The sequence below is a fragment of the Coenobita brevimanus genome, chromosome 110 (genome assembly GCF_032717465.1).
Source record: "Coenobita brevimanus isolate Jiangsu-jjx chromosome 110, ASM3271746v2, whole genome shotgun sequence".
Classification (NCBI taxonomy): Eukaryota; Metazoa; Arthropoda; class Malacostraca; order Decapoda; family Coenobitidae; genus Coenobita; species Coenobita brevimanus.
This window is the reverse complement of record NC_137063.1, coordinates 9,858,090-9,882,950: the sequence shown is the minus strand read 5'-3', so window position 1 is coordinate 9,882,950 and position 24,861 is coordinate 9,858,090. Positions and strand designations below refer to the sequence as shown.

The window sequence follows — 24,861 nt, the reverse complement described above, 5'->3', positions numbered from 1 at the left end:
TCTCTCTCTCTCTCTATTGCCAGACGCCATAATCCCACAAGGGGTGGCCATTAGACTTTGAGTTATTTGTTTTACGGGGAGGGGCACTAACCCTCCACCAACCCACTTGTTGACACGTAGGGAGCACGTATGGGTTGGTTATATGGTTACCACCCAGCGTTGTAAATGGTTTCCTGGCTTACAGGAAACCATTAGGCTTGTCACTCAATGTAAAGCCACCTGTAAAGGAAAGAAAAGCAATAAGAAGTGACAGGAAAGATAGGAGAAATAGGAAGAGAGGAGGACAGACACAGAAAAAGAATGATAAAGGCTAAGGAAGAAATAGGTAGCACTACATCAAGTGAGTGGATGATGGTCGCCACCACCCACTTATCAAAAATACAAGTTGGAGTTACTTCCGACACCCTTGTGGTAAACTGCACAAGGCCATTCATCCTCTGCTTTGACAATACTCTACTGCCATCTAACCTGGATATCATCATTTTTGTTACATCCGCATTTATTCTCATGCCCTTGTGCCCCATACTGTCTCTCCACTTCCTAATTTTTCCTCCATCTCCCCTTCATTCTCTGCAATCACCACCAAATCATCAGCATACTATGTAGGCATAGATGTGTTATGACGCAATATGTAATAATTATGTAACTACATAACTATGTAGCTATGGGCAACAGTATGTAAGAAAGGTACTTATGTCTGAGTTCTCCAGGAAGAGACAAATACACATCCCCTAGCCTAGACTAATCATTGAATGCCAAACACCACTGATCAGGTGCCGAAAACACAGCTGACACACACACACACACACACACACACACACTTTAGCCAGAAGTCAAGAGGGGGATATAAGTCTGAAATCACATGTAGGAGAGTCAGAGAACCAGTAAGAGATCCCCAGAGACAGGAGGCATAAGAGTAGGTCAGAGAACCTGAGAGATCGACAGACGGCAATAAGCAGTAGGACAAGGTGAGTAGGAGCTAGAAAGAGAGAGCGCGAAGGCAGCAGCTAGTACAAACTGCTCCTTACAATACGCGAACATCAAACTCTTAACTTTTCAGTCAAGGAACTGTCTTACAATAAAACTCTGTCAACCCCAATCCGCCTGCTTCATCATCTCACATCACTTACAATACAAAGAGGATAACAGGACAGAAATGACCTACCCTGACATTCCCCTACAACACCAATATTTATTCTCTCTCTGCCAAGGTCTCTTCAATCAACCAAACAGGATGATACATCTTTTATCTCTAGGACACAAAGGTAAAGGCCACATAATCCTGACATCTGGTGGCCATTAACAATACAACATATCTCATGGGAATCCATTTCTGAAGTCACATGAGAGGGCTCCAAGCACCATGATAAATACCAAGAGGCTCAAGACTGACCCCTGATGTACACCAATATTCATGGGCAACTCATCACTCAAATCTCCATTCACTCTCACCTGGGTGCATGCAACCACATACACAGCCATAACCACTCTAACCAGCCACTCTTCAATCCCATGGTTTCTTGCTGTCCACTACACAACTTCCCTACAGACTCTGTTAAAAGCCTTCTCCAAATCAACAACAACAAAGTACAGATCTCTTTTCAAAGTATTGTAAGAGAGAAATAAATTATACAAGCCATTGCCATCCACCCAATTTGTGATTATTAAGCAGTCTCACACAAGCCACTCCTCAAGGATATATACAGTAGTTAAACTATTTGCTGCCATTTTTTTCACAATTCTGACATACTTCTGTAAGAATATTCACATGTATAAGTCTCAGCCAATAATTCTGGCAAAGTGGTTAACCCCTTAACCGCGGGGCGTCACTTTCGTGACGCTTGGGAGCAAGGGATCATACCGCGGGGCGTCGCTTTTGTGATTCTGTGTTATTTTGAATTCACCCGGGCTTCCAAGTGGGGGCTTGTATCATCTATCAGTACTGCCAATGTCCAACACTAGTCAGCACTCCTAATCTCATCTGTACTCCCATCCATTGTTGACAATTTAGCCATTTCTCCCCGTTCTTGACTCCCCTCCCTACCCCCCCTCCATTACCCTATCCTCTCGCCTGCCCGGCCGTGCTACGCTAATTAAAATCTTCCCTGGAATTTTTCACTGATGTCATCCATTGAAATAAGCCCTATGTCGTATTCTTATACCAAATAATATATACAAGAAAGAAATAAGGTAAGTGAGAGTGCCATACACCTGGAATTGGCTAATTATCACCTGACAACACCTCACGTGCACTCGTTCGCTAATTTTCGCTGTTTTTTTCCCCTTGAAATATGCCGTATAATCTATTTTCGTAATAAATATACATGTAAGGAGGGAAGGGAGAAGCCTAAGTGATATTTACATTCACCTGGAACTACCTAATTTATAATGTATTGTCTAGATTTCCTGCCAATCATATCAGTGCTAGACAAAGCTGTTTCAAGATTTAACATTGGTAGCTCTGAATATATATCTCCTAAGTAGGCCTCTAATCTATTTTCGTAATAAATATACATGTAAGGAGGGAAGGGAGAAGCCTAAGTGATATTTACATTCACCTGGAACTACCAAATTTATAATGTATTGTCTAGATTTCCTGCCAATCATATCAGTGCTAGACTTAGCTGTTTCAAGAACCAATATTGGTAACTCTGAATAACCCCTAAACAGGCCTCCACACTGGCCCTCCGTTATCAGTTTACTCTCATCTTCCGAAGCGAGAGTACGTATGTTTCTTCTTGCTGACTTCAAGGCCTTTTTTCACCCCCATGCAAATGGCCCTGTGACCTTTACCCCCTACTAAACCTCATGTGGAAAGAGGTAAAGGGCTGACAATTGATAAAAGAGTGACTACGATCTTTCTATTGAGTAAAACAGTGCAAGTGGAATTGTAAATAATGTGTAAACAGCAAGTGAAAGTAATGAATGTAAATATACGTGAACAATGGAAAATAGTTTTATAAGTTATTTCAAGTGACAGTGCACAACACAGTGTAAATAACGTAAATAAAATAGAGAACGTAAATAGAAATGTAAATGAGTAGTAGTATAAGAATACGAGTATATACCCTAGGAGTAATGAAAGTGAAAGTTTCACTCTAGCATGTCTGAATGCTATGAGTTATGAGAGTGAAGATGAAAGTGACATTCACTCTCAATGCCAGTATACAGGACGAGAAAGTGAATGCTACATATTTTACTGAAAGAAATTGAATCCCTACAGTGACAATAAACTAATACTACTGAAGGAAACTTATGGATAAAGACTGTAGATATATATAAGTGTTATATAGTAATAGAAATATAAAGTGTGAGGGGTTTTATGAATAATAAATGATAGAGTAACAAAAGCGAACTAGTGCCAGTGCGACGATCAGACGCGCTCGTAATTTCCATTGCTTTCACAGTGTTTTTTTTTTTTAGTATGGATCCCAAACTACTTGAAAATTGTAGAATAGTGTTTACAGTGTTTGTATCTGGCTGTCGTAATCATATTACGGGTTGTCGGGAAGTGTAAAGTGGAGACTTCGTTACCCTACTTCAGAGGTCTCCACAAGTCCTACGGTAACCAACGAAGGCTCAACAATCATTCCAGGAGAAAGCTGAAGGTATGTGCCATAAGCATATGTAATTTTATTATTCTAGGACTAATAACTGATCCACACAATCCACCCAACCGTCTCTCTCCTGTAGAACGTCAGTCGCTCTTGAGTAAAAGCTCAACAAGTTGGAAACACATGACCTTCCACTTCTGAATCCAAACTGACTCTCTGCCAAAATGTTCATCTCCTTCAGGAAAGAAGGGGTTAACCAATTGCATCATTAAACTGGGGTATGCCCCTACCTGAATGGTTAGACAGATAAAGATGGACAGACTGATAAAAGTATAAGCAGACAGACAGACAAACTTACAGTTCTAGCATTGGGAGCTCCTGCATGGCCATAATGAAGAATGGCAGCATTGCAGCCTGAGCCACATATGTTGGTGTAGGCCTGGTGCCGGCAACCCCCATGATAGTAGGTGTGGTGCTGGAAGATGGCTTCCAACTGGTACTCTTTCATTCCAGGTCGAATTTTGCACATCACAGCCCGATGTGCTGCTGCAGAAACTCTTGCTGCAAACCTCAGCACATCCAGCTCAGCCTTGGTCTTGTGCACACGGCTAAAAACAAATAACATATAATGTATTATTATGGTATACTATACTGTACAATATTATGAGTAAAAAAAGGAAAGTACAGTACAATAATCTGGAAAAACAGCTGAAGAGCCGAAATACAGTCTGTCCTCACCTAATGTGGGTATTTGCTTCCGCACCAACCTCGCATTAGGAAAATATCGCGTAACAGGGACTCTTGTAAACCCCTATTTCCTTCTGCACCCCTGCCCAAAGTCCACTTTTTCCCCTCTTGTGGTGCAAAATTTTTTTACAACCCCCAATTTTAACTTCTTAAAAGCATTAATATGGTTATAAAAAAAACATTAGGTCAACAGGACTTTTTCATTTATTGTACTGTACCTTAGGCTATGTGAGGAGAAGAGCAGACACATCGCCAGAGATGAGGTAGAGGAGGAGAACGCAACTAAAACCCATCAAAGTCTGTATCACTAGCAACACTCGAAACATCACTTTCTAGGTCCTCCATAGCTCCTTCTTCATGCTGTAGACCAGCGGCAGCTTGTCTGGCGAAGTAATGCATGATAATTGACTAAGGTAGTTATGGCGGATTACTCAGTCGGTGTGCATATGGTTGTAGACGCTGACTGCATCAACAATCTGCTTAATCACGTCGTTACCTCTTCCAAGGGAAGGGTTGCTGTCAAAGATGAACTCCTTGAGAGATTCAGCTCAACTCGGAATTCAAATTACCATGTTACGCTAACAGTACCCGCGTTAGAATGTTTATCTCCTTCCACAAAATCATGCTGTGTTACAGCAATATCGTGTTACAGCAAACCGCATTCGGCAAGGACAGACTGTATCATAGGCAGTTTCACTCTGCAAAGTGTTCTCGGTCCTTTCAAACCGTTTTACACAACAGTAGTATAAGTATCATTTATTAACTTAACGTACCTTACATCCACATCCACCCTTTCACCATTTAATCTTTTACTGTCTCATCAAGAGCATATGGGCCCCAGTTATGGCTACTTGCTCCAGACTTTGATCCTCAACAGTATTGTAAACAATGAACACTGAGCATCCCTCTGACATATTCCTTTATGGCTCACATCCAGCTGAAGTGCTTTAATCCACTATACCACCAGACCTCCAGTTGCTTAAACACTGATCCCTTGGTTACTGCACACAACTGGTACCAAACATAGTGCGTGACAACGAAGGAAAAGAACCTACTGTATGGGATTTATGCTAGCTGGTACTGGTCAACCCAAGTGCAAGAGCAAATTTTCTCTTTTATGACAAATTAGACCCATTACATACATATACATCCTGTATTGTTAAAGTAAATATCAGAAACACAGATGGGCATTTTTAGATTAATAGAAATTGATGAAAAGAGTACAAAAAGGACGAAACACATTCCACAGAGAGACCTGAAATGGACTTGAGGTATGGCATGAGTTTCTGAGGCTAAGGGGTGGAGAGTTAGTAGTCTTCATCACCTGAAATTAACTCCTTGAGTAGGGCCTCATTTTTGAATCTCTCAAAGCCATAAGAAACCACAGACACTGCACCATCATTGTTAAGCTAACAATAATTTTGAGCTGAAAAATGTGTGATGGCAGCAGTAGTGCAGATTTTCATCTTGCAGTGATAACCAAAACTCCAACTGTACTGTATAAACAAGTGCATGTTAACCAAAGGATCACTGTACACTACCATATGGTACTTTTACCATCCAGCAGAGTACATGGTTTCCTGGACTATAAAAACCAAGTGATTTGTCACTCAAGTGTTGAGTCACATGAAGGTAACACTACATCAAGTAACTGAGTGGTGGGCATCCCTAACTCCTCTTGGTGTAGATACCGGTACCCAAAAAACATGAATCTACTCTACCTACTGATTTTACAAATTAAGAATTGTATCTGGTACCAACACACATAATATAGCCTACTGTATGTTAAAACTTCATATCACATGGTACTGTGCAGAACAACAGCCTTGTACTGCACAATCATGTCTTTAGAGGAGAAGTACACTGCAAAGAATACGTTGTATGTTCTATATAGCCTACGGAGTCAGAGAAGGCTTATGATGGTGTGGCTTTGGAAGGATTATGGAGTAAGTTAGACACATAAGGTGTAGGAGGGAGTTTACCGAGGGCAACAAAATCCTTTTGAGGGTAGTGATGCATGTATCAAGATGGGAAAGCTTAGTGATCCTTTTAGCAGTACCAGTACACTCAATCCTCGTAAATCGCGTGTTCGTAAATCATGGCTAGGTGGCCGTCAGACTGCCGGCAACCTTAAATCACTGTTAAGTTACGAAAATCGCAGATCTAGGCACCCAAGTGGGCCTTTTCTGAGTAGAACCGTAAACCGTGGCATTCAAACTGAAAATCGCGACCCAACAACCAATCACCATGCGTGCCTGGTGGCACATGTGCATACTAATGCCGCCATGTTGTTGCTGCTCTTGTCCCGCCAGTCCGCACACTACAGACCGTCGCCATGGAGTACGAGTTACCTGCCTTTTTGGTGCAACTTCCCCCCTCCTCCTACCCGCCATGGCCCCTCCCAACCCCCCTATGATGCGCTCTAAGCAGTATGGCATCAAGAAGCTGCCGCAGTTGTTGTACAGTCAACGTTTGGAGCTCATTCGTCGTGTTGAGAGGGGAGAGAAGTTTTCAAAGCTGGCAAAAGAGTTTGGGAAGAACAAGTGCTGAGAGGTTCTAAGTTCTTCCCAACACCACCCCACTCCATTCACTTAAGCAATTTCGTCATAGGATTAAGTGAGATCCCTTAACATGGCTTTTTTCTATTTAATACATGCACTGAATATTCCTAAATTTTTTATGTTTGTGTTTCAGGGTGCCTAGATAGGTGTAGCCTAGGTAGGGTGCTGTGGGGGCGGGCTGGCCAAAGTCCAGACCCAAATTAATTTTTCACATAAGAGTTATTATTCATAAATCACGGAATTCGTAAATCATGGCAGTGGTCCAGACCCAAATTGCCACAATTTACGAGGATTGAATGAGAAATAGGGGCGTGGAAGAAGTTGAGAGGCGGAAGAGAGAGTTATATGTGGGAAGAAAGAGAGAGGTGAAAAGATTAGTAAGAGAGAGTAAGAAGAGAGTGGATGAGGAATTTAGAAGGAATTTGAGTGTAAAGTGGAGGGACTGTAAGAAAATGTTCTGGAGAGAAGTGAAAAGAGTAAGACAGGGTGGAAGTGAAGCTAGCAGGGGACTGAAAGATAAAAATGGTAGATTACTAGTGGAGAAGGGAGAAAAAGTGAGCAGATGGAGAGAACACTTTAAGGAATTGTTGAACATAGAGGATGGAAGTAATGCGAGTATAAGTGGCTGGGGAATGGCTGGGAGAAGGAGGGAGGTGAGAAGACAGGAAGAAATCAGTAGGATAGAAGTTGTGGAAGCAATGAAGAAAGTTAAATCGGAGAAAGCCCCAGGAATTGATGGAGTGTGTGGCGAAATGCTGAAGCATGGGGGAGAGATAGTAGTAGAATGGATGTGGAAGATGTGCAGATTGGCCTGGGAGGAAGGTAGAGTCCCGAAGGATTGGAAGTCAGGTATAATTATTCCCTTGTACAAAGGAAAAGGGGAAAAAGAAGTGTGTGGTAATCATAGGGGCATTTGTCTTCTTAGTATAATAGGAAAAGTGTATGGTAGGATAGCCTACTTATAGACAGAGCTAGAGAAAGAACAGAGAAATTAGTTGGAGAAGAACAGGGAGGCTTTAGGAAGGGAAGAGGTTGTGTAGATCAGATATTCATTCTTAGATCTTTAGTGGAAAAGTTTCTAGAGAAGGGAAAGAAGTTGTATGCGGCTTTCATGGATTTGGAGAAAGCATATGACAGGGTGGATAGACAAGGATTGTGGAAAGTGTTAAGAATATATGGAGTAGATGGGAAGTTGTTGAATGCTGTGAAGAGTATGTACGATGGTGCGAAGGCTGCAGTGCGTGTGGATGGTGAACTAAATGAATTTTTCTCTTTGAAAGTTGGTTTGAAACTGGGATGTGTCATGTCTCCATGGTTGTTCAATCTGTACATGGATGGGGTAATAAAAGAGGTACAAGGTAGGGTAGTGGATGTTGGAGTGGCTCTGGTGAGAGAGGATAGTGTTTGGAAACTCCCTGTACTATTGTTTGCAGATGATACTGTGTTGTTGAGTGAAGACGAAGGGGAGCTGCAAGGCTTGGTGGATGAGTTTGGGAGAGTGTGTAAGAAACGGAATCTAAAGGTGAATGTAGGGAAGAGTAAAGTGATGGTCTTTGAGAGAGGTGAAGTTAGTGAATGTACAGCGAGGTTGGATGGTGAGGAATTGGAAAATGTGAGTACGTTTAAGTACTTGGGTAGTGTGATGAGTAAGGATGGAGGTTTGGAGGGTGAAGTGCTTGAAAGGGTACAGCAGGGAAGAAAGGTTGCTGGTTCTTTGAAAGCAGTGATAAGAAACAGGGAAGTGAGCATGGAAGTGAAAAAGTTACTACATGACAGTATTGTGATACCAACTCTAACGTACGGAAGTGAAGCTTGGACATTGTTGGAAGGACACAAGTCAAGAGTGAGAGCAGTGGAAATGAGTTATTTAAGAGGAGCCTGTGGAGTCACGTGGAGAGATAGGCTGACGAATGAGGATATAAAGGAGCGTTGTGGTGTGGATGTGGATGTGATAGGAAGCGTTATGAGGAACACACTGAGGTGGTTTGGCCATGTGGAGAGGATGGAGGGTGAAAGACTGACGAGGAGAGTGTATGTGAGTGAGGTGGAGGGGGGAAAAGGGAGGGGGAGGCTGAGGATGAGATGGAGGGATGGGGTGGAGAGGTATATGAGAGAGGGGGGTGTAAGTTGGGAGCAGGGCAGTGAAATGGCGGGGGACAGGGCGACTTGGAGGCGATTTGTTTGTGGCCACCCCAAACGGGATTGAGGCGTCTGGCAATAGATAGATAGATAGAATGTACAGTGTAATGTATTTAAGGTGTACGACTGAAGTGTGCTAAGTTACCTTCACTATTCAGTGTACTGTATATATAGATGGAGTAGTCAAAGAGATGAAAGTGAGGAAAGCAACTACAGGAGCAAAACTGAAGCTAAATGGCAATGAAAAGAATCTCATAACTTGTTTGTAAGCTGACGATGCTATTTAAACTGCAGAAAATGAGAATGACTTGCAAAACTTTAGGCATGAGTTTCATCAAGTTTGTACAGAAGAAATTAAAAGGTAATATGAAGAGAAGTAAGATACTGGTATGTGAAAGAAGGGAGTATGGCACAATATGCTTTGGCAGTAAAGAGAAGAATCAGTGAAATGTAGGGTCCATATAGGAGGTGAAGTACTTGAGGAGGTTGACATTTTCAAGAACCTGGGGGATGTAGCCCACTATGTAAATACTGCAAAATGGAGGGTGAGGTTAGGGTGAGATAACTTCTGGGGAGAAGAGTATAGTAACTGGGGAGTTTAGCTGTATTTTGAAGGTTATGAAAGTTAGCATGGAGGTTTAGAGACCCCAGCACAAAAGTGATATAGTTACTGCTGACACTCTCCTATGAGAGTGAAACCTGGCCAGTGAGCGACAGGGAGCTAACTTGGTTGCAAGATGTTGAAATATCCTTTCTTAGAACAGTTGTACCATACTGGTAGGCATAAAGAGGATGGAGGATGTAGAGAAATACTGTAGTGAAATTTATAAGCATTATGATATGGAAGAAACAGATATAGAAGTGAGATACAGAAAGAAAAAAATATAACAGTGAGAGATGGAATTGCTAGGTGAATAAAGAGGAATCCATCGAGATGGTACAGACACGTACAATGAATGCATATAAGGTAGATAGTGTGCCAAACAATGTTTGTGAAATTGAGACAGAGGATAGTGCTGGTAGGAGCAGACATTATATGAAATGGAATCATGAAAGTGGAACAATATACTGGTGAAAGTGAAGGAAGAGGGAGAGGATTATTTAAGAGTGAGAAAGGTGTATGAGGATACGGCAGCCTGGCAGCACTTCTCTTACATCCATCCCATATCTGAGGGTCCCTAGGAGGAAGCAAGGTATCAGTGACGATGATGATAAATAACCTAGAGTTTACTTTCCACAAAATACCATACAGTAAACGATAGAGGTGGCAAAAGGGCTGCACTATCAGAGGTACCATATGGCATCTACATGTTTGCTTACATCATAACTTACTTAACAGGTAAGAAACTTAATATCACTTACAAGAATTAAGCAATGATCAGCTCCAATTGCTGGTGATGACATTTAAAATTTGCTTTGTTCACGATGAATTTTCTGTTACTGTGGCTATGCTTCTTGAACATGCTAGAAGAATCACTTGACAAATATCTTATACATTTAAAGACTAGATTACTTTTGGCACCATGCACTAGGAAAACAATATATCGTTCCTATGGCTTACACAGTAGGACTAGTTATGTGCACAAGTTGATATTTACAAGAATAGGCTATATATATTGTGTACAAAATTTTTATTTCTGACGCAATTTAAGTTTCTGACTAGCAGCTACTTTGACTCTAAAGTAGTCAGCTTCATAGATTCTTCTAAGTAATTTTTTAGTTGTTCAGGATAAACTCTGTATTTCATGATTTTATCTGACTTCAGATTAACAACCCTGAAGCCACAAAGGTTAAGGTGGCGAACCCTCATGGCCTGTGGTCCCACCAGCACGTCTTCCCCTCCAAGGAAGTGCTCTGGTGGATGAACCAGCAGGGCGTACTTGTTGTTACTCCACTGAAAGCTTTTGAGGGACAACCGCCCTGCCATGTCAACAATGCAGTCAACAATGTACAAGTCTGTGGCTGGGAACCCTGGCAGAATTACTGAAGAACTAATGCGCTCCTGGCTGCCAACAAGCTCCACCAATGGTTCCTGAATGATGTTAATGCATCGATGAATTCTAGCATCACGCCACAAACTCTTCATCCGGTGGTCCTTGGGCAGCATAGGTCCAGCATATTGACTGGATGCCTCTAGACACAGTGCCTGATCAAGAACTTTTAATTTTGTGCGAGTGATGTGAATGTCTGCTGGCTCTAGGGAGTGAATATTGTCAAAGAAGTGTGGACTAAAGACTTTTTTTACAAACAAGAGGGGATATCTCTTGAGGTAGACACAGGACAACAGTAGGTCAATCATCATGTTGGGAGGGAATTGCACAAACTTTTCATCTAGCTGCTGCTCCAGGGCATAAAAAAAAGCAGGGGCATCTGGTGGCTCCTGGTTCAAAAGTCCAAAAGCACGGCATATGCTGTTAACCTGTGGTACCGTCAGTTTGGATGATCGTTCTATGAAGTAGCGGCCAGCAGTGTCCAAGACATCTGGTAACCTCAACCGTTTTTTAACACAGTAATCAACTGCTACAGCCACCAAGCTGGCATCATTAACACTTGTCTTCTTAACCTTCATGAAGCGATTTAAAGCTTTTTGTATCTCTGGATCTGTGTAGCCAAGGCTCATGAAAGAGTAGACAATCCAGCGAAGGTTCCCTTCAGTGAGGTTGTGGATGTTGAGGTTGGTCCAGCGAGACAGCATGGACAGCACTCGATTGCCAGACATCTTGAGCTGCACCAGAACTTGTAGAATCCTCACTACATCTTCCGCAGCCAGTTTGTACCACAGTCCTGTCAGCTTTCTCTCCACCATATTATACAGGTACTTGCGACTCTTCTTTATAATTGGTAAGATGCTGACAATATCACACAATTCCTTTTCTTTGATATCATCACCACGGTCAATGATGCCAGCCCAGACCTGTTCAACATAAGGTACTCCAGTAGTGCCCAAGTTATGGAAGGCTCGAGCACAATCACACACCTGACTTATGTTCATTTTTCCTTCTGTGACAACCACCATACACTCAGTGCACAAAGACTCCAAGTACTTTTGACGATCACCCTGGAAATTGTCTCGGCCCATGGTTCTCAGTGCCTCCACCAACAACTGAGAGTCGCTACTGCTACAGATGACCTCAACCAGATGCTTCATCACTGCCCCCCTTGTGAAGTTCAAGGGAGACTCTTCAGGGTACTGGTTAAGTCCTTGATTTCGCCACTCCACATTGTTCTCCAAGTCAAATATCCTCTTAATGACTGCAAGGGCCACAGAGGGAGTAACCTCAGCCTCAGGACACACTTCTAACAACTGAAATACTTCCCCAACCTTGCTACATCGCATGAACCCAAGGATCATCTCTTGTTCCTCCTCAAAATTAATATTCTTGAAAATATTCTTTGACACTTGTGGAACTTCAAGACCAAGCCCCTCCAGCCTTCTGCCTGCCTGACTTTTACCATTGGAGTGAAGCTTAAACTCTCCATTTATTATTCGTACAACAGCTGGCAGCTCCTCAATGTCCGTCCCATCCTGGAGCAAAATAGTCGTGCTTGTGATGGTTTTTTCATCTTTCCGTAGTACAGACGTCCTATGGTAATCCCTGGACAGACAAGGCTGACTTACGCAACGACTTCCTCTGCAAATGGACAGCGGTAACCGTCCATTAATCAAAGCCATTATTACATGAAATCACTTGACCACTAGGATAATTAGCATAGCCAAGTTGTGTCCTTGATCGACATATGCACTAACGTAATGGTTTCAGACATCCTAAATTTTTCGTGGAAGGTGTTTCAATTAATCAAGTAATCCATCACTCGTTCTTGGAAGGCGTTTCAGTTCATCACGCAGTCCATCACTGGTTAATAATAATCAGTTCAGTATTTATGACATTTCAAGGGTAGTGCAACGTCCCAGGACAAAAATGTAAATAGCACACGTCCCTGCAATCAGCGGTGGCCACTGTTTACATAAAGTTTTCGTTCGGATACGTCACCATTAGATCCCCATGCGGTAAGGTACTACCTTACATAATGCTTAAATAATGGCCCACATCACCAAATTACTCATTAACTGTTACATGCCACACAAAATCCCAATACTTTGTTAAGGTACATCAAAAACATCACCGAAAATGATTCCATTCGCAAACTCTACAAATCAATCTATAAATTTAGCTACCTACGGCCTCGAATTAAAACATAAAACCATAGTAAAATTGTCACAAAAACTTTAAAAGCAAACAATGGATTCAGTCTCTATATGGTCTTATTCGTTTATTAGTTTACGTGACCAGCCTCATATGGAAACAAGTTTAACTTGGTTGCCACTAGATGTCAGTAAATGTAGAAAACCGAGCAAGGTATAACTTACTTATATTTAGAAATTTAGAGAGAGATCACTTTTATTACAGGAAAAAAAAAAAAAAACTTTTTCATTTTAACTACTGCCGAGTGAATACATGCAGCTTAAAAAGGATATTTTCTCGTTCAATAGTTATTCCCAGCATTTATCCCGTTGTAATTACTATTTTTATTCTTACAAGGATTTTTACATTAACCTATATTTTGAGCCCATCCTCGATCGACCTGCAGAAGCACTGTTCCCCAAAGTTGGCATGGCGCCTGGTGGTATACCAGGTTTAGTAGTACAGCACTCGAGTCGCAGCGACTGTTGGGTCTACTACGCTTAGTATTATGCCCTGAATTTCGGTAGATTCACCTCGGGCCTATACGATTGTTGTTTCCTTTGGTACTCGGACAGTAAGCAGAAAGTGCTTCATCAGCTTCTTGGAATTCCATTTCATATACTCTAGACTACTGTGTTTTTCTAAAACACCTATAAGTCGGCTGGATTAGGTAAAAGATAGGGCTAATCCAGGGCTTGAAAGCAGACGAGGCGAACACAGTCCGGAGGCATTCTCTCTCTCTCTCTCTCTCTCTCTCTCTTTTTTTTTTTTTTTTTTTTTTTTAAGCCCTAGCACCAAATAGTGCAATTGGAGGTGAATTTGAAGATTAAATTAACTAGAGACATTTTAAAAATGTTGCTACAGTTGTGTTTTAATTAATGCCATCTTTAGGGGTTGGGTGCACTGCATTCAGTTATGAACATGTGTTCTGCAATACTCTCGATGACTCACCCACAAGCACTGCGGTTGAGGATGACAGGGATCAGTTTAAAGTTATGAACGTGATCAGAACAAGTCCCTGGACTTTAGGGTAGGGGTGGATTGAGCAGGCTGCTAAAACAGGGGACGGGGAGAGGAGATGCCAGACGAGGGCCGAGGCGGCTGCCTCGTCTGCCTCAAGATGGTTACGAGCATGGGCTAAATGCAGTGATGCAAAATCCCCGAAAAGAGAAAAATCTGTATAATTTGGGAGGATTATATTAACAGTGGCAGATCCACGGGTAAGGGGAGGAGGGGACCCAACTTTAATGTAGCAGTTTATTACTGCAGAAGTTTACAGAATTAAAAACAAACGTATGAATTTTAATCAATTATTAAAATTTCTCGTTTTTGGCTACATAATAAATTGTGATAATGTATAGTTCTATAACTATTATCTTTTAAATACTGTATATGATTGCCGTAAATGGGTAAAAAAGAAAAAATAATCTCACCCCCCATCAACAAACTCTAGACCCATCCCTGTGAAACCCTATCATTGTGAGGTGCATCCCTGTATCTGCTATGGTACTGTACCCTCTCTAAATCGTTAATCAGCCAGCTAACACGAAACCACACCCACGGTGCCAGTGTGATACCAAATACTTCTAGAACATTTATTTTTATTTGTCACCTAGGCCTCTTACTGTATAATTATGAATTTGTGTGAATATTTTATCCACCTCCTGTTTGTCAAGATATTCTCACCCTTTGTCCTATTTTCATAATTATATCACCTTTTACTGTTTTAGTCCAATTTAGTTTATGTTCAACATAGCTTTTTCAAACAATTTCAGTGGTCCTTACAGTGTTGTTTTTACTTGATACAAAATCTACAAAAATGGTTTTAAAGAAATGCTGTGGCCATTCCTTACGTAAACACAAAACCGTCCAAGCAAAGGTCCTTGTACTGAATGAGGAATATACTGTACAAAAAAAAAAAAAAAAAAAAAAAAAAAAAAACCTTCCCTGGTTAAGACTTGGGCTATTATTCTGGCCGACCCTACAGTACTTCAGAGAGCTAAAGGAATCCACTCCCAAGGAAAAAGTTAAATTTCTCTGAAAGTTAAAACTAATCTCTATTAACCTTTCTAATTGCTGTGGTAAATTTGGGAATTTTATTCTGGTTATCAAGACCATTTTATTTAGGCAAGCGACATAAGCCTACAACTTCGCAGTCAAATCATAGGCTATTCACCGTGCTTTATGGTTTATTCACTTTAACCTGGCCCAGATTTGTCCTTTTCTTTATTTCACGCACCTCAGTGGGAGAAAATGACAGTGCCATGGCTTGAAATCCTTTCCAACACTTCTTCATGACTAGCACCATATTCTAGTTTTAATCCCTTGCTATAATTCAACATTAAAGATGGAGAGACAGCAATTTTAGGCCAAGTGAACAGAGTACTGTATAATCAGCGCACATCAAGAATACTTCACAGCTATACTCTTCAAACCCATGACGAATCTTCTATTATTCTTGACACTGCCACACGATTTCATTCAATTTAGGAGAGAGTTTTCGAACTGGAGTTAAGTAAAACTTTCATTATCTCTTTAACTGCAGAGACACTTTCTCAAACTGAATAAAACCGTGTGGAGAAAGCTGGAAAAAAAATATGTACAATACGTCGTCGGACTGAAAGACTTAAAATACTTACCATTCTGCCATTTCATCATGAAGAATCGCGTTGTTTACTTGAAACCTAAAAAAAAAAAAAAAAAAAAAAAAATCAGTTATTCAGGATCCCACTACAGTACACAACATATCACGGCAGGAAAACAGGAACAAATTTAAATACAACTGATGTATAGATTACACTTCATACTTCAAACATGGTATTTTTTTCGTGTAAAAAAGTATGAAAAAATTGCTGCTGTGTATAAACAAAATACACCAAACAGGGGGTCAGCAATGGTTTGATACAAAACGGCCTACTGTCTGACACCAGTGGCAAGAAACTACGGAAACTACTTTATTTAAGTATTTGGAGAATTACAAACCCTGTGACTGATATAAGTATAAAGAACAGACGATTTATTAAGTGGCGTAAGATGCACTGGAATAAAATACAATTAACCTCACATGCACATGGCATTTTGTATGTTCCCTGCAATGACGATTGTTTTTAAGTGAACTCATTTGCAATGACATTCCTTATTATCTTAATCAGTATTCCATTTCTTGTCAAAATGTGCCTACTAGTTATATTTCTGAAGGCGTATTTGTTATGGCTTATTTAGTGCTGTATAGTGCGTTTCTCTACAAGTCTACTCACCGGCCGATGCCGTCAAAGCCCGCCTCCAGGGTGGTCTTGCCGCTGTCCGTGTTGATGCCACGCTGGAACAAATAACAATTATAAAAAACACTGACAAACAACAACCATATATACAACGTTATACATTCATCAGAAACAGTAGTTACAGGTAGTGTTAACTGCAAACCCAGGCTCAGCTGAACGTGAACCCGACAGACTGTAGGCTGAATTAAGAGTTGTCCTCTTCCGGCAGTCCACCATCCTTTCGAGAACAGGGAGCAAGTTGATAGATGTCTGCATAATCAGGCCGAGGAGCCAACCAGTTATATCTGTGCCACCGCAAGAAGGCGTCAGTCTCCAGCACCAGGACAATCAACTGAATACTAACAACCACACTCATAGGTAATCCTAACAAATCAACGACAACAATATTTTGTATAAAGATGGTCATGCGTACGAGGTGTCATGATCATACTCTTTTTACTCTAACTTGGCCTAAAACTGTCATCTCTCCATCTTAAGTGCTGACTTGTAGCAATCGACTAATACCAAAACATCATGCTATAAACAAAGACGTGCTGTGGAAAGGATGTAGGGCCACAGTAAGTCTTTTTCTACCACTGACCTATGTGAAATAAACTGCAAAAGGACGAAAATCTAGGCCAGGTTAATGTGAAATGGGTATAGTCGTTCTAACACAACCCCTACAACCCGTGACGTATTTTTCATTTGAATTAAAAAACCATATGATTTTATTCATCTTAGGCCACACCTCGAATGATGAAAGTGTTAATGAATACAAAACCAAGCACCTCCAGTGTACAGTATGTATGTATATATATATATATATATATATATATATATATATATATATATATATATATATATATACACCTAGGCTGCTTCCCCCAAGGAAAGGGAGGTAGCCGAGACAGGACGACACACTCTCCATTTACTCATCCATTCAAACACAGTCATTCGCATCTTAGCCCCAAAGGGGAGAACGGACAGATCCTCACCGCACCACACCGGGCAAGGGTCAACTGCGCAATGCAATCAGTAACATCCGCAGCAGGGCCCGACAGCAGAACTGGTTTACCCCTGCCACATCATAACTATATATATATATATATATATATATATATATATATATATATATATACCAAGGCTGCTTCCTCCAAGGAAAGGGAGGTAGCCGAGACAGGACGACACACTTCCCATCTACTCATCCATTCAAACACTTTCATTCGCATCTTAGCCCCAAAGGGGAGAACGGACAGATCCTCACCGCACCACACCACACAAGGGTCAACTACGCAATGCAATCAGTAACATCCGCAGCAGGGCCCGACAGCAGAACTGGTTTACCCCTGCCACATCATAAAAGACCCATCCCCTTACCCGCACCTGACCTGACTAGCTGATCACACCAAATGCGGGAGAATATCCCCTCATGGCTGCGTCATCACTTACTCATTCACAATTTCTCTCCATTTATTTCTGTCACGCACAGCCACTCTTCCTTGCTCAACAGACATCCCTCTCACATCCAGCGCTCTCTTCACACTGTCCATCCATCCTAGTCGTGGTCTTCCTCTCAGCCTTAAACCTCTCACATCAGATCTAGTTATCTTTTTCACCAATCGCTCATTATTCATTCTCCCCATATGCCCAAACCATCGCAACACCCTCTGCCCAACTCTACCAGCCATCTCCCGAACAACTCCAGTTCTCCTTTGCACTTCATCATTTCGCACTCGATCCATACGCGTCACTCCACACATACTCCTCTGACACCTCATCTCCATTATATTCAAACTTTTCCTCTCTGCTACACCCATATTCCATGTTTCAGCCCCATATAACACAGTCGGTACCACAACACCCTCATACAGCCTTCTCTTTACATCCATTCTAAGCGAACGACATCTAATCACTTTTTTCATTCCTCCCAGCACCTTTCCTACTTCATTTATTCTAAACTTCACTTCTGCATCTATTCTTCCGTCCACAGCAACATGTGACCCTAGATATTTAAAACACTGTACCTCCTCAAGCAACTCGCCATTCAAAACTATATTCATCCCCCTACCATCTACCAACCTCGTACACTTCGTCACTTTACTCTTATTCTCATTTACTTTCAATTTCCTCCTTTCACACACCCTTCCAAACTCCTCTACCAACTGTCTCAATCTCTCCTCTGAATCAGCCACCAGTGCAGTATCATCTGCAAACAGCAGCTGCTTCAGGTTCCACTCCCCACCATCAACATTCACCAGACTCAGACCTCCACCTAAAACTCTTGCATTCACCTCCTTTACAACACCATCCATGTAGATATTAAACAACCAAGGCGACATCACACATCCCTGTCGCAGCCCCACTCTCATGGGAAAGCAATCACTCACAGCTTTTCCCACTCTTACACACGCTCTACTATTTACATAAAAACTTTTCACCCTTTTTAGTAACCTACCATCAAGTCCATACAATCTTAAAACAGTCCACAAAGCCTCTCTATCAATTCTATCATACGCTTTCTCTAAATCCATAAATGCCCAAAACACATCCCTGCCTTTCGTTAAATACTTTTCACACACTTGTCTCACAGCAAACACCTGATCCACGCATCCCCTCCCTCTCCTAAAGCCACACTGCTCATCACCAATCACTCCCTCTGTACCCTCTCTAACTCTCATAATTAACACTCTACCATACACCTGACCTACAACACTCAACACACTTATACCGCTAAAGCTAGTACATTCATACTTATCACTCTTGTCTTTATACAACGGGACCGCACAAGCACTTGCCCAGTCAATTGGCACCATACCTTTCACAAAGCACACATTCAACAATCTTACTAACCAGTCAACAATAGTCACACCACCACCCTTCAGGCATTCCACAGCACACCCATCCATACCTGCAGCTTTCCCTGTTTTCATCTCCTTTACTGCCTTCTCCACTTCCTCCTTCGTGATCAAAGAATCATTCAACTCTCCCAACACATTTATTCCTTGCACCCTGCCATCCGCCACAATCTCAGCCACCCTTTCCTCCTCTACATTTAACAATCTTTCAAAATACTCTGCCCATCTCTTCCTTACTGCATCCATCTCAATTAACATCCTTCCATCCTCTGCTTTTACTCGTTCTTCCTTCCCAGACTCTCCCTTTCGCACCCTTTTCACCTCCTTCCAAAACATTTTCTTATTCTGTTGAAAATTCTCTGTCAGCTGCCTACCCCATCTCTCATCTGCTGCCACTTTAGCATCATGCACAGCCCTTCTCGCCCTATTCCTCTTTTCCTTATACCTTTCATATGACATCTCATCCCTCCTCTGCAGCCACACTTCATACGCACATCTCTTCTCAGCCACAGCCATACTTATTTCCTCGCACCACCATTCACTTCCTTATCTTACACCACCACCCACACGTCTCACACCACACACCTCTTCTGCATGCCCCACCACAGCACTCTTAAACAACTGCCATTCCTCCTCCACAATGCCATTTTCCCGATCTTTCACTGCGCTCCACTCATCTTTCAATTTCTTCTGATACTCTATCTTTTTCTCTCTTTTATCCAACTCACTCACTTTCAAAACCTCCCAGCCACACCTAACCCTCCTAGCTCTCACCCATCTCTTACCTACTCATAACTTTCCCCCACCAGGTAGTGGTCAGACATACCTCCACCCTCCCCTCTCAGAACTCTCACATCCAACAATCTTCCTATTACATTCCTAGACACAACCACATAGTCCATCAAAGCTCTATCAACAACCCTTCCACCCTCCTGTCTCACCCATGTATACTTATAAATATCTTTCTTCTCAAACAGCGTATTTCCAATCACCATCTCTCGCTCAACACACATCGCTATCATTCGTTCCCCATTTTCATTTCTTCCAGGCACACCACGCATACCAACTACACCTTCAACTGCTACATTTCCCACTCTAGCATTCAGATCTCCCATCATTACCACATTTACATTCGCTCCAAAATTCTGCAGACACTCATCAACATCATTCCAGAAAGACTCCCTCTCTTCTTCATCCCTTTCACTACCAGGCCCATATGCACTCACAAACACCCACAACTCATGTTCAAATTTCGCTTTCACCCACATCAGTCTCGATGACACCTCCTTCCATTCAATCACACACTGCTGTACTTCCGGACACACTAATAAGGCCACACCTTCTCCTGCCCTTCCTCTGTCAACACCTGACAATCTTCCATTCACACTTCCAAACATACTGTAGACACATCCTTCCCTTTCATCTTCGTTTCCTTCAAAGCTACCTCATCCAACTTTCTTCTCACAAACATTCTCCCAATCTCCTCCCTTTTAGCCTCAATCGTACTACATCCCCGCACATTCATAGACCCAATCTTCAGGGTACGGGGATAACTCAATCCCCCATCGCTTTCTCTGGCCTGTCTCTTTTTAGGAACTAGAAAACAGAGGAGGGGGTCCCTAGTCCCCTCACCCCGCCCCTTTTAGTCGCCTTTTACGACACGCAGGGAATACGGTGGCAGTATTCTTCCTAACACAACCTGGCCGCAGAGTAGCAGTACCACCCCATAGTGCGGCCAGATTGTCCCCCCCCCCACCGGCCACAGGAGGTATATATATATATATATATATATATATATATATATATATATATATATATATATATATATATATATATATATACATATATATATATATATATATATATATATATATATACATATATATATATATATATATATATATATATATATATATATATATATATATATATATATTGGGGTAGGTTGGGGCACTCACCATCCACTCACCTGATGTAGTGCTGCTCTCGGGTATCTGCCCTTTCCTCTTCTCCATCCTTCTTTCCTTCCACTCTCTTCTTTCTTTCCTCGTCCTTCTACCTATGAGTGACTTTACACTCCCTCTTTTGTCTTTCTTTCCTTCATTCTTTCCTCGTCGTTCTGCCTGTGGGTAACTCTACGCTGAGTGACAAGCCAAATGGTTTCCTGTACACCAGGAAACCATTCACTATGCTGGGTGCTAACCATATAACCAAATTATCGTGCCTGGTGGTTTAGTGGGTAATTAAGGCACTCCAATCGGATTGAGCCAGTGAAGGTTTATATCCAAGGGATGGTTGGGGTTTATTGCTCACGCAATGCCACTCAGGGATGAGTGAGGCTGGTCACTCTCATCTTAAATGTCAGGATCAACTTGCCTAGCCCAGGGCCTCTACGCTCCTCATGGGGCAACGTAGGCTTGGATGGATGGATGGATGTGTATATATATATATATATATATATATATATATATATATATATATATATATATATCAGGCTGGTAAAACGGAAGAACTTATTTCAGTGTTCAAGGAATACACTATAGATATTTATGCTCTTACAGAAACGCGGTTGATTGGAGCTGATAAAATGAATTTGGAAGATGGTATTACTTTGTTGGTTTCTGGTAGGAGTGATGGAAATCATTACAAAGGAGTAGGCTTACTGTTAAGTAGAGATGCTTGCAAGGCACTATGTAAGTTTGAGCCTTTGTGTGTGTGTGTGTGTGTGTGTGTGTGTGTGTGTGTGTGTGTGTGTGTGTGTGTGTGTGTGTGTGTGTGTGTGTGTGTGTGTGTGTGTGTGTGTGTGTGTGTGTGTGTGTGTGTGTGTGTGTGTGTGTGTGTGTGTGTTCCACTCTGGACATAGGCTTCACGGCCTGCTCCCAAAGCACAGTAGTCCTCCTGTATACCATACACCTGTACATGTCACCATTTGGGCGCTAACACCCACCGTCCATATTGAATACATGCTAGAGCTGTCTCATACAGGACTGGTGTATTGGTATTAGCGTGGGTGTTTTTACATGTCGGCGGGTCTTCTGGTAGATCGGTAAAGTCTGCTTTACATGAAATTCAAATCCCTAAACTGTTCCCTGCCCCAGCGCGAATTTGAACCCGGGTCCGGCAGGACCGCAGGCCACCTCTCTACCGATTGAGCACTTGCTTTATGCTCGTATAAAACCTGACCATGGTAATATCAGTATGGTGGTAGGGTACGCTCCGACAAATGAGGCTTCTGATTAAATGAAGGATGGCTTCTATAAGAAGCTGCAGGATGTAGTGAATAAAGTGGCAAAATATGATGTGTTAGTTTGCACTGATGATTTTAATGCGATTGTTGGTAGTAGTAGGGATGGCTTTGATGATTGTATGGGTAAGGAGGGTGGTGGTAAAGAAACGAAAATGGGGTGCGATTTGGAAGTTTTTGTTTGGAAAATGACCTTATGATTGGTGGAACTATCTTTGAGCATAGAAAAATACATAAAACTACTTGGATTTCACATGTGGTAAACATTGTAATCAGACTGATCACATTGCAATTAGCAGATGGCATAGGAGTTATTTGCAAGATGTTTGCCTAAGGAGGAAGGGCAGATATAGGTAGTGATCATCAACTTGTGTCAAAGATTAAAATAAAACTTAAGAGAAACGTTAATGGTAATTATACAGGAGGAAATAAATATGATTTTGATGAGCTGAGAAATGATGAGAACACGAAGGAAAAGTTTCGGTGGGAATGTAGGATCAGGTTTCTAGTCCTTCAGACGTTGATAGAATCTGAAGACAATGATAGTACGGTAATCAAATGTGGAGAGAGGTAAAAGAGGTTTTGCATGAGAGTGCTAAGGTTACTATTAAGAAAAAGGGAAAAGCGAGAAGGAAAAAGTGGATGTCAGATGAAACATGGAATGCAATTCAGAAAAGGAAAGAGGCGAAGCTAAGAAGTGAAGAACAACATGTTGATGACCAGGCAGTTGAAGTACTTAGAGCAAAGTACTGAGGTTTACATTCTGAAGTAAAAAGACTCGTTGGACGTGATAAGAGGAGGCTATATGATGAAAAGGCAACAGATACAGAAATTAAGTAAAAATGACGGTCAGAGCACAAGAGCTGCGTATCAGGCCATAAAGAAGTTAACTGGGACTGAAAAGAGAAGGAAGGAAATACCTGCACGATAGAAATGGTAACTTGATGACTAAAGATCTGGATATAAAAGGAAGGTGGTAAGTGCATTTTGAATCTGTTCTAAATAGACCAATCCCAGCTGAAGAAGATGTTTTGCCAGAGGGAGAGAGATTTGCAGATACTCGTAGAAACATGGGATATAACACTGGAAGAGGAAGCAAAATCTATAAAGGAATTAAAGAATTTTAAGACCCCAGGAGAGGATGGAATATTTCCTGAAATGCTTAAGGTGGAAAATGATGAACTGATGAATGCACTTTTGAAACTTTTTAATGTGGCTTGGGATAATGTTGGAATTCCAGAAGAGTGAAAAAAATGGAGTGATTTTTAAAAAAACAAAAAAGGGAGATTTAAGTGTGTGTGGAAATTGGAGGGGGATAACTTTGACACCAGTAGTTGCAAAAGTCTCTTCCAAAATCTTGTTGAACAGAATAGAGCCAGTAACTGATATAATTTTAAGAAAAGAACGAGCGGAATTTAGAAAGGGTCGAGGTTGTAATGATCAGATTTTTATTGTAAGGCATCTAATGCAACAAACTAATAAGATGAAAATAGCACTTAGTATGTGTTTTGTGGATTTTGAAAAGGCGTTTGATAGTGTTTCACGTGGAGCTATGTTGAAAATTATGAGATTCTATGGTATACCAGAAAGGTTTGTAAATATTATTAGAAGCCCGCATGAAGGTACTTTTGTAAGGTAATGGTGGGTGGTTCTTTGAGTGATCCATTTGATCAGAGGTCAGGAGTGATTCAAGGAGTTCTTTCGCCTTTGGTGTTTGTTTTGGTTATGGATTATGTTATGAGAAAGGTCGTGAGGAGGACAGGTGCAGGGAAAAAAAAAAAAAAAAAAAAAAAAAAAAAAAAGAGAGAGGCTGATGGATTTGGACTATGCTGATGATATTGTACTGATTTGCGGAAGTATTTACGAGATGCAGAAGGTGCTTGATTGTCTGGTGGAGGAAGGAGAAAAAGTGGGATTGGTAATAAATTGTGGAAAGACTGAAATTATTAATATGAATGTGGAGAATCAAATCGATTGTGTAATTGGGAATAATGTGGTGAAAATGTGGAAAATTTTAAATAGCTGGGAACCATTGTATCATCTAAACTCATTAAACAATGAAATTGAGGATAGGATTAGACAGGCTTGGCGAGCTGTTGGAATGCTGAAATCTATTTAGAATAATAATATGTTTTCGGTACATACTAAAGTAAAATTTTACAAGTCCATGCTTAGACCAATTATAATTTATGGGCATGAGTCATGGTACAGTACAACTGCAACAGATCAGAAAGTATTAGGATTTGAGAATAAATATTGAGAAGGATTCTTGAGGTAAAGTGACAAGACAGAGGTACAATTGAAAGACTAAGGGATA

The 24,861-nt window shown here is 41.3% G+C and overlaps 2 protein-coding genes across 2 annotated transcripts in view; both read right to left on the bottom strand.

Moving 5' to 3' along the window:
• The window catches only part of Dip-C (dipeptidase C), a 237,422-nt gene that overhangs the window by 89,931 nt on the left and 122,630 nt on the right, over positions 1 to 24,861 (bottom strand). The window contains exons 4-6 of the mRNA XM_080286052.1: positions 16,443 to 16,504; positions 15,825 to 15,869; positions 3,913 to 4,162 (exon numbers count right to left, since the gene is read on the bottom strand). Of these exons, the coding sequence (XP_080142178.1) occupies positions 3,913 to 4,162; positions 15,825 to 15,869; positions 16,443 to 16,504 (357 nt within the window). The remainder of the gene's footprint in view (positions 1 to 3,912; positions 4,163 to 15,824; positions 15,870 to 16,442; positions 16,505 to 24,861) is intronic.
• LOC145417387 (FAST kinase domain-containing protein 3, mitochondrial-like) lies at positions 10,668 to 12,674 on the bottom strand. The gene has a single exon (XM_080286068.1). The coding sequence runs from the start codon at positions 12,672 to 12,674 to the stop codon at positions 10,668 to 10,670; it is 2,007 nt and encodes a 668-aa protein (XP_080142194.1).

Bases quoted from the DNA above. Each gene is read 5' to 3' on its own strand.
- LOC145417387 (XM_080286068.1), bottom strand. From the start codon at position 12,674: ATGGCTTTGATTAATGGACGGTTACCGCTGTCCATTTGCAGAGGAAGT.